Source organism: Hoplias malabaricus, chromosome 10 (genome assembly GCF_029633855.1).
Source record: "Hoplias malabaricus isolate fHopMal1 chromosome 10, fHopMal1.hap1, whole genome shotgun sequence".
NCBI classification, from domain to species: Eukaryota; Metazoa; Chordata; class Actinopteri; order Characiformes; family Erythrinidae; genus Hoplias; species Hoplias malabaricus.
In genome coordinates this window covers 5,683,956-5,699,470 of record NC_089809.1, presented here as the reverse complement: position 1 = coordinate 5,699,470, position 15,515 = coordinate 5,683,956, and the positions used below count along the sequence as shown (strand labels likewise).

At 42.8% G+C, this 15,515-nt stretch overlaps 1 protein-coding gene across 3 annotated transcripts in view; it reads right to left on the bottom strand.

The window, feature by feature from the left end:
• Positions 1–9,884, bottom strand: part of clstn3 (calsyntenin 3) — a 32,126-nt gene extending 22,242 nt beyond the window's left edge. Inside the window, exons 1-6 of one of the 3 annotated variants that reach the window (XM_066683527.1) lie at positions 9,723–9,884; positions 9,337–9,377; positions 7,044–7,110; positions 3,792–3,914; positions 1,853–2,063; positions 400–608 (exon numbers count right to left, since the gene is read on the bottom strand). In XM_066683527.1, coding sequence (XP_066539624.1) covers positions 400–608; positions 1,853–2,063; positions 3,792–3,914; positions 7,044–7,110 — 610 coding nt within the window. In that variant the 5' untranslated portion in view covers positions 9,337–9,377; positions 9,723–9,884. Of the gene's footprint in view, positions 1–399; positions 609–1,852; positions 2,064–3,791; positions 3,915–7,043; positions 7,111–9,336; positions 9,453–9,722 lie in introns of those variants that run through there. The other 2 variants (XM_066683528.1, XM_066683529.1) reach the window with 2 other exon arrangements.
• Between the last annotated feature and the right edge of the window lie 5,631 nt (positions 9,885–15,515).

Genomic DNA, 15,515 nt, shown 5'->3' with positions numbered 1-15,515 from the left:
TGTGACCAAGAGCCTATCATCTGACATCAGTCTGACATCAATGTCAGACCTAATTAACGTTTACGAGGTAGAATGGCTTCAAATTGCTATAGCAATGCTTCCTTATCCCGTGTGTAAAAGCTTTCCCAGCGGCTGTTGTATCAGCTGTTACTGCAGCAAAGGGGAAATAAACTCCTGATTAAAACAGAATAATCACCAAATAATTCAATAATAGTTGTGCATGTTTCATTAAATTAGCTTTCTGTTATATTTCAAAGACCTCATGCATTTATGTCAAACAGAAATCCAGTTTAGGCCAGAAATAACTTACATGAGCATTAAACTACTACAGAATAACACAGGACTTCATTGGTCCACAGAGACAAGTTTGAAAGCCCAGAGGATTATGGGAGTTCTTACCGTCATTGTCAATAGCAAAGGGGACATTGGGGGTGATGATGTCGTAGAAGCAGATCTGACTGTACTGAGGGGAACAGTCAGCATCCAGAGCCTCGACTCGGACGATGCGGTCAAACAGGCGATCCTCAGGGACGGACGCCTCATAGCGATGCTCCACGAACACTGGAGAAAACTCGTTCACGTCATTCACCCGCACGTGAACTGTTGCTCTGAAGGGGAGAGCAAAGAAGGAGTGGTATAAAGAGATAAAGAGTACAAAACAGTGAGACAGAAAATACAAGTAGACAGAGAGATCTCAGAAAGACAATATTAGAGAGAGAGAGAGAGAGAGAGAGAGAGAGAGAGAGAGAGAGAGAGAAGTACGTACAAATATAGTAGAGAATACAGGCAGACATTGAGAGAGATTGGGACAGAGAGAGAGGCAGAGGAAGAGAGTGAATTCAGCGCAGATATGAAAATAAAAGAGAGAGAGAGAGATAGGAAGAGACAAATAGAAAAAGAGGGAGAGAAAAGACAAAGAAACGAAGTAAATGAGAGAGGGGAAATTAAATAAAGAGGGATGGAGACAGAGAGAAAGAGAGAAATAGAAAAAAGAGAAAGAATATAATACAGATATGAGAGAACAAAAGAGAGACAGAAAGGGAGAGAGAGAGAGAGAGAGAGAGAGAGAGAGAGAGAGAGAGAGAGAGAGACAAGACTCATAGTAACGAACCTGTTGAACCTGAGAACAGTGTATAAATATAGTAACACTGTGAGTGAGCTGGACATTAAAGTCCATTATCTCTGAGATTTGTTTGAGGTTTTTTTGCTGTAAATGTTTAAAGTGAGAGCAGCACACAGAGGAAGAAGTCTGCATCCTCTCAATTGAAGCCCTTCAAAGTGCTGGGACAAAACATGCGTCTGACGCGGTGGGAAGGTTCCACAGCGTTAAAAATTGCATCTGTTTTTTATTTTTTATGTGTGAAATAAAATCGTGCTGGGTGTGAAAAGGATTTAGCCTGTCCCACTTTGCTGTTGTAATAGTCTTGAAATCCGGATCATGCATCCAGGCTGGGATTTTAAACTGGCATGACGTACCAGCCGGCCATTTTACAATCCCGACCTGGAACCTGGATCAAAGGTCTGTATTTGAAGACCTCTGGACTATACTTTTCTATGAAACCTCATGATATTGATGTTGAATGATTAGTCGTTGCACTCCAACCCATTCCAGAGGTATTGGAAAGAGCTCCTTTGCTGCAGAGAATGAAGTGGCATTGCTCCAAGGCTTCACTACCCCTCAAGCCTTCGCTTGCCACTGAGCATGGTGCCCTTAGTCTCATATGCAACTGTTTACAAGCATACCACTTGGTTTTCTACAGAAATTATACAAGCTAGGCCAGAACTTGGTGCACTTTAATGGAAAACGTTGGAGATACAGTGTATGTTATACAGCGTACAGTTGATATCATACTTGTGTGATTTCTTGCTGTTGGTGCCATCTGGTCCTTCTCCACAGTCATAAGCCTGGATGGTGAAGCTGTGTTCTCTTTGACTCTCGCAGTCCAGGGGCTCTTTGGATCGAACCAGTCCCTCTCCAGTGGACCGGTCCAGAACCACCGCTTCAAACTGACTCGCTCCAGTACCGCCAGGACCGTTATGGACACGGAAGCCACAGATCTCACCTAGAGACAGAGTGAAAATCTATGAAACACACACATAAAACTCTCACGATGGGTGGAATGGCCCCCTATTTTTCAAGAAACTATAACATTTCTCAGTTTCAACATTTCAAATGTTGTTTTTGTGCATTTTTCCATTATAAATAGGAGTTAAATGATTGGAACCATGATTTGTTCCACCTTTTGCCCTACAGTCAAAATAACACTGTGTAGTTCTTTATTGCCTTTTTACTAAAACAAACCTTAAAATGAATGTAAGTGTAAATAGAGTAAACGATTTAGGTGGATGTTGGCCCTCCCTCTCTCCCCATTACATAGCATGATGCTAGCCTACATAGTCATTTGAATTATTTTAATTCAAATACATTTTTTGTAAAATTCAAAGAATGTTTCCTCACAATTTGCTAGCTCTCCAGTGTGTTTGCGCACTAGAAAAAGCTCTGATGTTTGTACGCAGCCCTGGCTCTGTAAATGGAAAAGAAACTGGGTTTCTCTGTCTGAAACGGCTCAGGATTTCTCTCTGTGACTGAACCACGGTTCGTAAACATTACCTTGGACAGTGGAAAACATTTGAACATTGAAAAGTAAGAAAAGAGCTGAGGACGTTAATCTATTCCTGCGCAACAAGTGGTTAATATTGACTTATTTTTCCTACAAAACTAAACATCCTGACTTACAAATTAGTTCCTCTGGTTTTTCAAACAGTAAACTTACACACAAATTAAACTCCAAACACAAAAAAGGTACAGTCGACTTCTTACAGGAAACATACGTTGCGCTTTAAAAGATGCAAAGCTTCTGAATTAACACAAACAGCAGGAGGGAGATTGCTTTTGTTGAAAGAACATCAGTTCTCCATAATTTTCTATATTCCCTTAGACATATGTGATGCAATTATTGGGTAGTATATTCTCCTCCATGCATGCTGAGTTACGATGCAGCAGTTTTGAAAAATGTAGGACCCTCTGTGGCCCTGAATAGAATGAAGTGGTTAAAGAGAATGAAAGAATAAATGAAATCTTTATCTATGCCCTGAGTGAGTAAAAGCCTGTGCCCATGCAGATGACGGATCTGTGTGTGGAGGGGGCCAGGCTTCCAGGTCTAATCCCGCCGCAATTTGGTCCTATTTGTGTAAACACTGGTGTGTAATTATGTACTGCTGCTCCAAACTAATCGCCTACTACTCCAAACTGACCTACGCATTAACCCCAGCCTTAATCTTGTTTACAAACACTCGAGCTGTGCAAGTGAACAGGTAATAACCATGTAACAACACAAAGGTCTGCTACTTTTAACAGTAGTAAAAAAGCTAGATAAGGATTGTGATTAGTGGCCATTTCTGTTTCCTATAACTGTGTTCTAGATAGTGCTCCAAAGATGGACAAGGTTATCAGGAGGCCATTTCTGACCAGTTTCAAGGCAGAGCTCAAATCCTGGGAACAGTGATTAGGGTTGTTTTTTTTTGCTTCCCTAGAATAATGTTGTATATAGTGCACCAATCATGAGAATAGACATTGAGAGTCCATTTCTGTGTAGTAGAGTCCTATAAAATAGTGACATTTGTGACATTTCTGTTCCATTAAATAACAGTGGTCTAAAAGTGCTTATTAAATTCTCAGCTAAGGAGCATTTATGTTCCCTACTGTAGTGTCCTAATCCACTCCAACTGTGACGAGGGCACTATTTTCAACACAGCATTATTAAGAAAAGTGGTGCAGTGGGAAATGTTACCTGCATAATGCAGAGGGGCATCTTTATCCAGGGCAAACAGAGGAGGGTTCAGCAGAACGGTGTTGTCGTTCTCCATGACTATGCCCTGATATTCTGTCTCGATCCATGGCTTGTGCTTATTGGCTGAGAGAAGGCAAAAAGGGAGGGTCAACGTGGCATTAGCAAAACTTTCAAATAAAAAAAAAATTCTTAACAAGTCTAAATATAACACGCTATTAACAGTGTGAGTGAGTCTCTGTCTTTCGCTCTTTCTCTCTCCCACACACACATGTACACGTACCCACACACACACACACGCACAAACTCAAGCCACAAAGATCTGAGGCTCATGCACCACTAAAACACACATTGTACAATGCAAAAAAAACGAGAAAATATGCATTCAAATGAGTTACATGCAGACATGCACAAAAAAACAGGAACACACAGGTTTAATTTTATACAAAGTCACAATATGTTGTCATATATACTCACAAAGGTTTAGTTTTTAGTGTAAGATATAATTGTAATTCAAAAATCTGACATTCTCACACTCTTTTGTCTTTTTTTTTTTGGTAATTTTTATGTAATATAAAAAATTACAATCTTCACTGTATTAATCCCCCAAAAATACAACAAAAAATCTAAAAATCAAGTATTAATACTCTATGCTAATGACTGCTAACATCGAAATTGCCACCTTTAAACCATCTATACCAAAACTCACATGTAATTCTGGATAAAATACTATTCCCAAGACCAGAACAAATCAATGCAGATGCCGCTGCAGTGCTTTTTTCTTGATGGAACTCATAACGAATGCAGTGATGATTTGTCATTTTCAAACTACCAAATTTCTTTTATTGATATTTGTTGAATAAAATCATTTTGTTTTTTTAATACTACACAAGAGTTACCACACAAAAGAGCATAAGAATGTTTGAAATTTGAATGTACAATTATATTCTTATAATATAAAAATAGTATATATTATAAACACTGTATGTTCAAAAGTTTAAGGATCACCCAAGCAATCTGGACACAGAAAAGTCAGTTCTGTATAGCTTGTATAATCTCCAAAGACAAGCATTGGCATGTGTGTGTGTGTGTGTGCATCATCGAATATAAAGACCTCCCAGAAGAGTAAAGGCTGTTAGTGCAACAAATGCCCTAATGATATAGTGTTTTTGGATGAGCAGGTGTCCACAAACTTTTGGCCATATAGTGTATAATGAAATACTATTGTAAATGTATATATACACACACACAGACACACACACACACACACCAAGACTTCATGGAGGACTGCGTGATCGTCTGCTTGGCAGAGCAATTAGGTAAAGGATAGGTTTGGCTCTTATCTCACAGGGAGCTATATTGCACCTATCACTCAAACACAGCAGCAATACCACAGCAGCAATACACTGAAAACATCTAAACACGCACAAATGAACACACACACACTATACCCAGCATCCATTACACCAACAGCCTCAGTCAGGTGACACCTCAGCTGCACTAACAGATGGCAAACACACACTTCCCATAAAATAAATAGAATTAAACCAATGTTGTCTAAACGACTAATTCACTCAAAATATTGTCTGAAGTTTGCTTCTTTATTTTGACACTGCAGCTACAAGGACAACTCATGTAAATGGATTTCACATTTCCCAATCTTTCCCAGTCACAAGCAAACAGTGAATTCTGTCCACACTAAAATCTATGACTATGGCTAATGACTACATGTTCACTCCGTTGAGCTAGAAATGACTGCTAAATTTCACATGCATTTGTGTTGTGAATTTATTATCTACAAGTTCCAACAACTTCATCTTGATATTTTGACTGGCCACTACTGTATTTTGTCATCCATCTCTTTTTCTCCTCCCTTTTTCTGTCTATCTCCCCCTCATCCCTCTCTCCATAATGTAGCATTAAACATCAGGCTTTTGGATTACTCTCTGGATTACAGACTGAGTGGATCTGTCACTCTCTCATTTCCCTGGCACATGCACTCTCTTCAATCACCCCACCTCAAAAAAAAAGAAGACCACTTGAATAATTTTGTAATTATCAGTCACTAAAAAAGCACTACTAAATATAATATAAAATATTACCCCTTGTCCTCTTTCAGGACTTTATTACAGTTTCTGTTCTTTTTAGGAGGCTTGCTGTTCTCAAAGAAACATGCAGGCATATTTTTACACAAACTATTTACCACCAAAAAATCTATTTTGAAGTCAAGTTGCATTTGCTGTATTTTATGATTCAAGCTAATCCCAAAAACATTCAATCAGTCTGAGATCTGGGGCAGAGAGTCCATTGTTCCAGCAACTTCTTTGTTCAGTTTGGAAATATTCTTCTTTTGTGTCTATTTCCTTTTTTTCAGTAAGGGCTTCTTGAAAGCTTGAACAAAATTTGAACAAAATGTCTTTTGCCTGCCTGTAATCTTCTGTTACCTGTTAGCTACATTAGCTTCGTAGCTCTAGTGCAAAACTGAAGAAGCAAACCTTAAACATAAAACATGTCTGGGCTGACTGATTGTATTTGGTGTAAATGTGTGTAAATATGTGCTAATGACCATTTTTATTTAGCTAGGTGTTGTATTCTTGTCATTATTGTAAAGAACAAATGTCATGGTGTCAGAAATCAAATCAGCAAGTCTATTTGAAAGCACTGTTCACTCTGAGGCATGTATGTGATGATGCAGCATGTATTTAACACCATGCTAATTGTCTACATTTCCCTTGCTTGTTAGCTACCTTAGCATTGCAGCTCCAGCGCAAAGCTATAGAAACAAATTAGACTGCAAACCTGTCTTGGCTGATAACTATATGTGGGTAAAAAGGGGGGTGCTATAGTGTAAATTCTATAAACATTTCTCCTTCTTGGTCTCAGTATGCTCCTTTGGTTCAATCTCTCACCCTGGTTTTCAGTACATCTTGTTCTCTCTCGCTCTCTCTCTCTCTCTTCCACTTTTTTATTGCTACCGTGCTACACTGTAGAAATGACAACCTATCTATTTTCCTTGCCTCTCTAATGATATCTTCAGCATTATATTACATGCTCTCATCACATAAACCTGCACTGCCTTGAAAACATGCTAACATGCTAATAAAGATAAACATATGATGATGTTGAGAGTCACAGTTTATTTAGTTCTGGATGATTTGCTCTGCAGCAGAGTATTCACACGTTCGTTTTTAGTGGTCAACATCATGCCATCACACCATCGCTCACAAACCAGCAGAAGGACAGGAGACGACTGACCTTTGTTGCCATGAGCAACGGAAGTCAAGCAAAAGAGGAGAAAGGAGAGCAAACTCATTCTCGCCATCTGAGGGAGAAGGTAGGAAGAGAGGAGAAGGCAGAAAGGGAGGAGGGGAAGAACACATGCATTAAACTGACATTGAGCAGTGAAAGACATGAGGATAAATAGATAGACAGAGCACAGACAAAGGAGTGCAAGTACCACAGAGCCACATGGAAACTGTGTCGGCATCACACACCAGGGGGCTCGTCTTTATTTAACGTGCATTTTATTAGCATTCAGTTACTAAAGCACAAATCAATAGAATCCACTTCTCTCAGTCCCACCCAAAACCCACAGCAATCCACCTTAAATGCACCAAGAATCATCCCTATCCCATGCAAAGCACCCCAAATCTACTCCAAACTCATTTACAGCAAAGTCAAATCTGATTCAGTCACCTGATCACTTTAAACCCACTAAATACATCCAATAAAACATCTTAAGCAATTTAAATTAAATTAAACAAGCCCAGTCCACCTTAAACCCATCAAAATTTAACCCAAACTCACCTCATCCATGCCAAACCCAATCCTATCCCAGCCATCCAAAATCCAACCCAAACCAGCCAAAAAAGAAAATGGAGATGCCCAATTTTACCAGAATCATATCAGTTTCAGCAGATATTAAATTAGAAAATATGCAATTATATATAGATGTAGGCATCTATAATATTGCTTTTATTTACCTTTTTACATTCATGTTTTTTCACAATATTATGGTGATCATGAGCTGCATATAATTAAATGAATTTTGTCAGTTTTACTGCATTTTTATTCCAACAAGAATTGAATGCAAATAGAAAAATGTAGTCCCAATTTCCCATCAAACCCCTCAAAATCTGAAATCATCCTCCTAAAACTCCCTTGAATTTAAACCAATCCACCCAAAATCCAACCAAATTCAACAAAAATACTTTCAATCAATCCTAACCCTGCTGAAAAATCCAGTTAAAACCAGCACAGTTGTAGCTGGTCTTGGCAGCTTTCAAGGTCTGAGCAGAAGGATATTTCACAAAGCAGGATTTCTCAGAGAAACACAACTTTTCTTCTATGTTCTTCTCATGTTGGACAGCTCTTGATATTGGGCATATATTAGCTAACCAACTGGGTATATCTGCTTGTGAAGCCCTCCTGCTGGGTTAAGACCATGCTTAGTTGGACAAGGGTGATAGGTCCACCAAACTTACAAGAAATTAGCATATATCCAAAAAAACAAGTACCTCTAAAATGGTCACTTTACAAGAGAAAGTAAAACCATTACTGATGTAAGAAAATGTAATAATATCCGCTTCTATGTAATTTTGGATCTCAGTTGCTTCAAATAATGTGAAGATAAAGATACAAGGTTTTGTCTGACAGTGACAATATTTTGTGAATAAAAAAACAGCATGTGTTGTGTTTTATTGATATGCTATGCTGGTCAACAAGCATGACCCCTCTGGCTGGCGAGCTAAGCCTGAAACAGACCAGTATTAACCAGCAGACACCACCAGCTGGACTATGCTGTTTTCACAACCACATGGTGGTCAATCAGCTTAACAAACTGAACCACCTTAACCAGGCTGCTTTCTGTACATTTTCAGCACGGAAAAAAAACAACCCATCCACCTTAAATCTACCCAATCCACCCTCATTCTAACATACCCTCCTCTACTACAAGAGCATTCACAGCTTTATCATCTTGCCACACTGCAAGGCCCTTGGCTGGACATATTTTTTACACCACAGGCGGTGTGGACAGTGCAAGGACGAGCAGTTTTTGCTGCTTTCGCAAACCGAGGCTGCCCTGTGGCCAGGTAAACGTCTTTCGACATAAATACGATGTCGTTGCGTTTTTTCCACCTCATGAAGCAAATTTTCTGTATCTTGCGTCGATGTGCAGTGGGCATGCGCCTGAAAACGGGTGCAAAATTGAGGACCTCTGCCCGAGAACGAGTGCGTTTGCGGGTTAGTCCGTTTTTACCTCAATTTGAAAAATGCAAAAATGACCGTTATGTGTCAGACTCGCGCTGCTGTCCTATTCGCCCGTGTCTTGTTAGAATCGTCTTTCCACCTTAAAAGATGCAGCAGTCCCATGCTGGCGATGCACTATTTAAGGTGGAACGGAAAATTGGAATAAGAAGCTGGCGAGTAGGTAAACGTATGGACTGAAACATTAAACACTCTTCGAGAAAAAAACGTAAAAAGACGTCTTGATGTTCGGAAAGGAGGTGAAATGGATGGAATGTAAAATCCAAATGTCCAACGTTACCTTGAGGTGTTTAAAGGGGGCCTTGAGGACCCTCACTGCATCTGGAATATAAACACACACACACGCGCACACACACACACACAGCTCTCTCTCAGTGGAAAATTCGAGCTGCAGGAGAGATGCTGGAGAGAGAGAGAGAGAGAGAGATGGAGGCGCTGCCCGTTTCACTGCCCCTCCCTCTCCATGCGAGTTTTAAACCGCCCACACTGCGTCTCTCTCTCTTTCTCTCTCATCCTTCCTTTTTCACACTCTCCTGTTTTTCTCTGTCTGGCTCTCGAGATACCTTTTTCTTTTTCTCTCCCCCTTTCTTCCCTCAGCTTTATCTACCCCTTTTTCTCTCCACCTCTATTTTCTCCCTTATCCCATTCTGTCTTGTTTAACCTTACCTCGTTACCTTAATTTTTCTTTCCCTTTTCGCATTCTTCTCAACCCCTCAGTTATTTTCCTACGGGTGTTCTTCCTCTTCTCTCCCCGTCCTCCCTCTCTCCCTCTCTCTACCTGAGTCGTTGACTGACAGACGTGTAATCTTCAGACGGCAGATGGCTGCCAGTTTTCTCCATCTCTGTCCCCCTTTACCCGCCTCTCCAGCTCTTCTCTTTTTAAACTCGCCTCTTCTTTCTTTTCCTTTTGCACCTTCCTCTCTCTCCAGTCATCACCTTTACATAACCTTCCCACTTTTCCTTCATTACCTATCCATTTTCACCATCCTCACTCTACATGTAACCCTTCTTCATTCATTCTTTACTTTTAGTTGTCCCTCTTTCGTCCTCTTTTACCACTGCATCTCTCCCTCCCCCTGTACCTCCCTCCCATCCTCTTTACTGCTCTCGGGGCTGTGCTCGTGTCACTGTTGTCCTCAGACCACAATTAAATAGCACTTCATACATGCTTTAAATACTCATCCACCTCCTTCCCTCCATCATCCATCTCTCCTTACTCTCCTCTATCCCTCCATCATCCATCTCTCCTTACTCTCCTCTATCCCTCCATCATCCATCTCTCCTTATTCTCCTCTATCCCTCCATCATCCATCTCTCCTTATTCTCCTCTATCCCTCCATCATCCATCTCTCCTTACTCTCCTCTATCCCTCCATCATCCATCTCTCCTTACTCTCCTCTATCCCTCCATCATCCATCTCTCCTTATTCTCCTCTATCCCTCCATCATCCATCTCTCCTTACACTCCTCTATCCCTCCATCATCCATCTCTCCTTACTCTCCTCTATCCCTCCATCATCCATCTCTCCTTACTCTCCTCTATCCCTCCATCATCCATCTCTCCTTATTCTCCTCTATCCCTCCATCATCCATCTCTCCTTACACTCCTCTATCCCTCCATCATCCATCTCTCCTTACTCTCCTCTATCCCTCCATCATCCATCTCTCCTTATTCTCCTCTATCCCTCCATCATCCATCTCTCCTTATTCTCCTCTATCCCTCCATCATCCATCTCTCCTTACTCTCCTCTATCCCTCCATCATCCATCTCTCCTTACTCTCCTCTATCCCTCCATCATCCATCTCTCCTTACTCTCCTCTATCCCTCCATCATCCATCTCTCCTTACACTCCTCTATCCCTCCATCATCCATCTCTCCTTACTCTCCTCTATCCCTCCATCATCCATCTCTCCTTACTCTCCTCTATCCCTCCATCATCCATCTCTCCTTACTCTCCTCTATCCCTCCATCATCCATCTCTCCTTACTCTCCTCTATCCCTCCATCATCCATCTCTCCTTACTCTCCTCTATCCCTCCATCATCCATCTCTCCTTACACTCCTCTATCCCTCCATCATCCATCTCTCCTTACTCTCCTCTATCCCTCCATCATCCATCTCTCCTTACACCTCTATCCCTCCATCATCCATCTCTCCTTACTCTCCTCTATCCCTCCATCATCCATCTCTCCTTACACTCCTCTATCCCTCCATCATCCATCTCTCCTTACTCTCCTCTATCCCTCCATCATCCATCTCTCCTTACACCTCTATCCCTCCATCATCCATCACTCCTTACACCTCTATCCCTCCATCATCCATCTCTCCTTATTCTCCTCTATCCCTCCATCATCCATCACTCCTTACACCTCTATCCCTCCATCATCCATCTCTCCTTACACTCCTCTATCCCTCCATCATCCATCTCTCCTTACTCTCCTCTATCCCTCCATCATCCATCACTCCTTACACCTCTATCCCTCCATCATCCATCTCTCCTTATTCTCCTCTATCCCTCCATCATCCATCTCTCCTTACTCTCCTCTATCCCTCCATCATCCATCTCTCCTTACTCTCCTCTATCCCTCCATCATCCATCTCTCCTTATTCTCCTCTATCCCTCCATCATCCATCTCTCCTTACACTCCTCTATCCCTCCATCATCCATCTCTCCTTACTCTCCTCTATCCCTCCATCATCCATCTCTCCTTATTCTCCTCTATCCCTCCATCATCCATCTCTCCTTATTCTCCTCTATCCCTCCATCATCCATCTCTCCTTACTCTCCTCTATCCCTCCATCATCCATCTCTCCTTACTCTCCTCTATCCCTCCATCATCCATCTCTCCTTACTCTCCTCTATCCCTCCATCATCCATCTCTCCTTACACTCCTCTATCCCTCCATCATCCATCTCTCCTTACTCTCCTCTATCCCTCCATCATCCATCTCTCCTTACTCTCCTCTATCCCTCCATCATCCATCTCTCCTTACTCTCCTCTATCCCTCCATCATCCATCTCTCCTTACTCTCCTCTATCCCTCCATCATCCATCTCTCCTTACTCTCCTCTATCCCTCCATCATCCATCTCTCCTTACACTCCTCTATCCCTCCATCATCCATCTCTCCTTACTCTCCTCTATCCCTCCATCATCCATCTCTCCTTACACCTCTATCCCTCCATCATCCATCTCTCCTTACTCTCCTCTATCCCTCCATCATCCATCTCTCCTTACTCTCCTCTATCCCTCCATCATCCATCTCTCCTTACACTCCTCTATCCCTCCATCATCCATCTCTCCTTACTCTCCTCTATCCCTCCATCATCCATCTCTCCTTACACCTCTATCCCTCCATCATCCATCTCTCCTTACACTCCTCTATCCCTCCATCATCCATCTCTCCTTACTCTCCTCTATCCCTCCATCATCCATCTCTCCTTACACCTCTATCCCTCCATCATCCATCACTCCTTACACCTCTATCCCTCCATCATCCATCTCTCCTTATTCTCCTCTATCCCTCCATCATCCATCACTCCTTACACCTCTATCCCTCCATCATCCATCTCTCCTTACACTCCTCTATCCCTCCATCATCCATCTCTCCTTACTCTCCTCTATCCCTCCATCATCCATCACTCCTTACACCTCTATCCCTCCATCATCCATCTCTCCTTATTCTCCTCTATCCCTCCATCATCCATCTCTCCTTACTCTCCTCTATCCCTCCATCATCCATCTCTCCTTACTCTCCTCTATCCCTCCATCATCCATCTCTCCTTACTCTCCTCTATCCCTCCATCATCCATCTCTCCTTACACTCCTCTATCCCTCCATCATCCATCTCTCCTTACTCTCCTCTATCCCTCCATCATCCATCTCTCCTTACTCTCCTCTATCCCTCCATCATCCATCTCTCCTTATTCTCCTCTATCCCTCCATCATCCATCTCTCCTTATTCTCCTCTATCCCTCCATCATCCATCTCTCCTTATTCTCCTCTATCCCTCCATCATCCATCTCTCCTTACACTCCTCTATCCCTCCATCATCCATCTCTCCTTACTCTCCTCTATCCCTCCATCATCCATCTCTCCTTATTCTCCTCTATCCCTCCATCATCCATCTCTCCTTACTCTCCTCTATCCCTCCATCATCCATCTCTCCTTACTCTCCTCTATCCCTCCATCATCCATCTCTCCTTACTCTCCTCTATCCCTCCATCATCCATCTCTCCTTACTCTCCTCTATCCCTCCATCATCCATCTCTCCTTACTCTCCTCTATCCCTCCATCATCCATCTCTCCTTACACTCCTCTATCCCTCCATCATCCATCTCTCCTTACTCTCCTCTATCCCTCCATCATCCATCTCTCCTTACTCTCCTCTATCCCTCCATCATCCATCTCTCCTTACTCTCCTCTATCCCTCCATCATCCATCTCTCCTTACACCTCTATCCCTCCATCATCCATCACTCCTTACACCTCTATCCCTCCATCATCCATCTCTCCTTATTCTCCTCTATCCCTCCATCATCCATCACTCCTTACACCTCTATCCCTCCATCATCCATCTCTCCTTACACTCCTCTATCCCTCCATCATCCATCTCTCCTTACTCTCCTCTATCCCTCCATCATCCATCACTCCTTACACCTCTATCCCTCCATCATCCATCACTCCTTACACCTCTATCCCTCCATCATCCATCTCTCCTTATTCTCCTCTATCCCTCCATCATCCATCACTCCTTACACCTCTATCCCTCCATCATCCATCTCTCCTTACTCTCCTCTATCCCTCCATCATCCATCTCTCCTTACTCTCCTCTATCCCTCCATCATCCATCTCTCCTTACTCTCCTCTATCCCTCCATCATCCATCTCTCCTTACTCTCCTCTATCCCTCCATCATCCATCTCTCCTTACACTCCTCTATCCCTCCATCATCCATCTCTCCTTACTCTCCTCTATCCCTCCATCATCCATCTCTCCTTACACCTCTATCCCTCCATCATCCATCACTCCTTACACCTCTATCCCTCCATCATCCATCTCTCCTTATTCTCCTCTATCCCTCCATCATCCATCACTCCTTACACCTCTATCCCTCCATCATCCATCTCTCCTTACACTCCTCTATCCCTCCATCATCCATCTCTCCTTACTCTCCTCTATCCCTCCATCATCCATCACTCCTTACACCTCTATCCCTCCATCATCCATCTCTCCTTATTCTCCTCTATCCCTCCATCATCCATCTCTCCTTACTCTCCTCTATCCCTCCATCATCCATCTCTCCTTACTCTCCTCTATCCCTCCATCATCCATCTCTCCTTATTCTCCTCTATCCCTCCATCATCCATCTCTCCTTACACTCCTCTATCCCTCCATCATCCATCTCTCCTTACTCTCCTCTATCCCTCCATCATCCATCTCTCCTTACACTCCTCTATCCCTCCATCATCCATCCCTCCTTACTTTCCTCTATCCCTCCATCATCCATCTCTCCTTACTCTCCTCTATCCCTCCATCATCCATCTCTCCTTACACTCCTCTATCCCTCCATTATCCATCCCTCCTTACTCTCCTCTATCCCTCCATTATCCATCCCTCCTTACACTCCTCTATCTCTCCATCATCCATCTCTCCTCTATCCCTCCATCATCCATCTCTCCTTACTCTCCTCTATCCCTCCATCATCCTTCTCTCCTTACTCTCCTCTATCCCTCCATCATCCATCCCTCCTTACACTCCTCTATCCCTCCATCATCCATCTCTCCTTACTCTCCTCTATCCCTCCATCATCCATCTCACCTTACTCTCCTCTATCCCTCCATCATCCATCTTTCCTTACACTCCTCTATCCCTTCATCATCCCTCTCCTTACACACCTATCACTCCATCATCTCACCTTACACTCCTCTATCCCTCCTTACACTCCTCTATCCCTCCATCATCCATCTCTCCTTACACTCCTCTATCCCTCCATCATCCATCCCTCCTTACTCTCCTCTATCCCTCCATCATCCATCTCTCCTTACTCTCCTCTATCCCTCCATCATCCATCTCTCCTTACACTCCTCTATCCCTCCATTATCCATCCCTCCTTACTCTCCTCTATCCCTCCATTATCCATCCCTCCTTACACTCCTCTATCTCTCCATCATCCATCTCTCCTCTATCCCTCCATTATCCATCCCTCCTTACTCTCCTCTATCCCTCCATCATCCATCTCTCCTTATTCTCCTCTATCCCTCCATCATCCATCTCTCCTTACACTCCTCTATCCCTCCATCATCCATCTCTCCTTACACTCCCCTCTCTCCATCATCCATCTCTCCTTACTCTCCTCTATCCCTCCATCATCCATCTCTCCTTACTCTCCTCTATCTCTCCATCATCCATCTCTCCTTACTCTCCTCTATCTCTCCATCATCCATCTCTCCTTACACTCCTC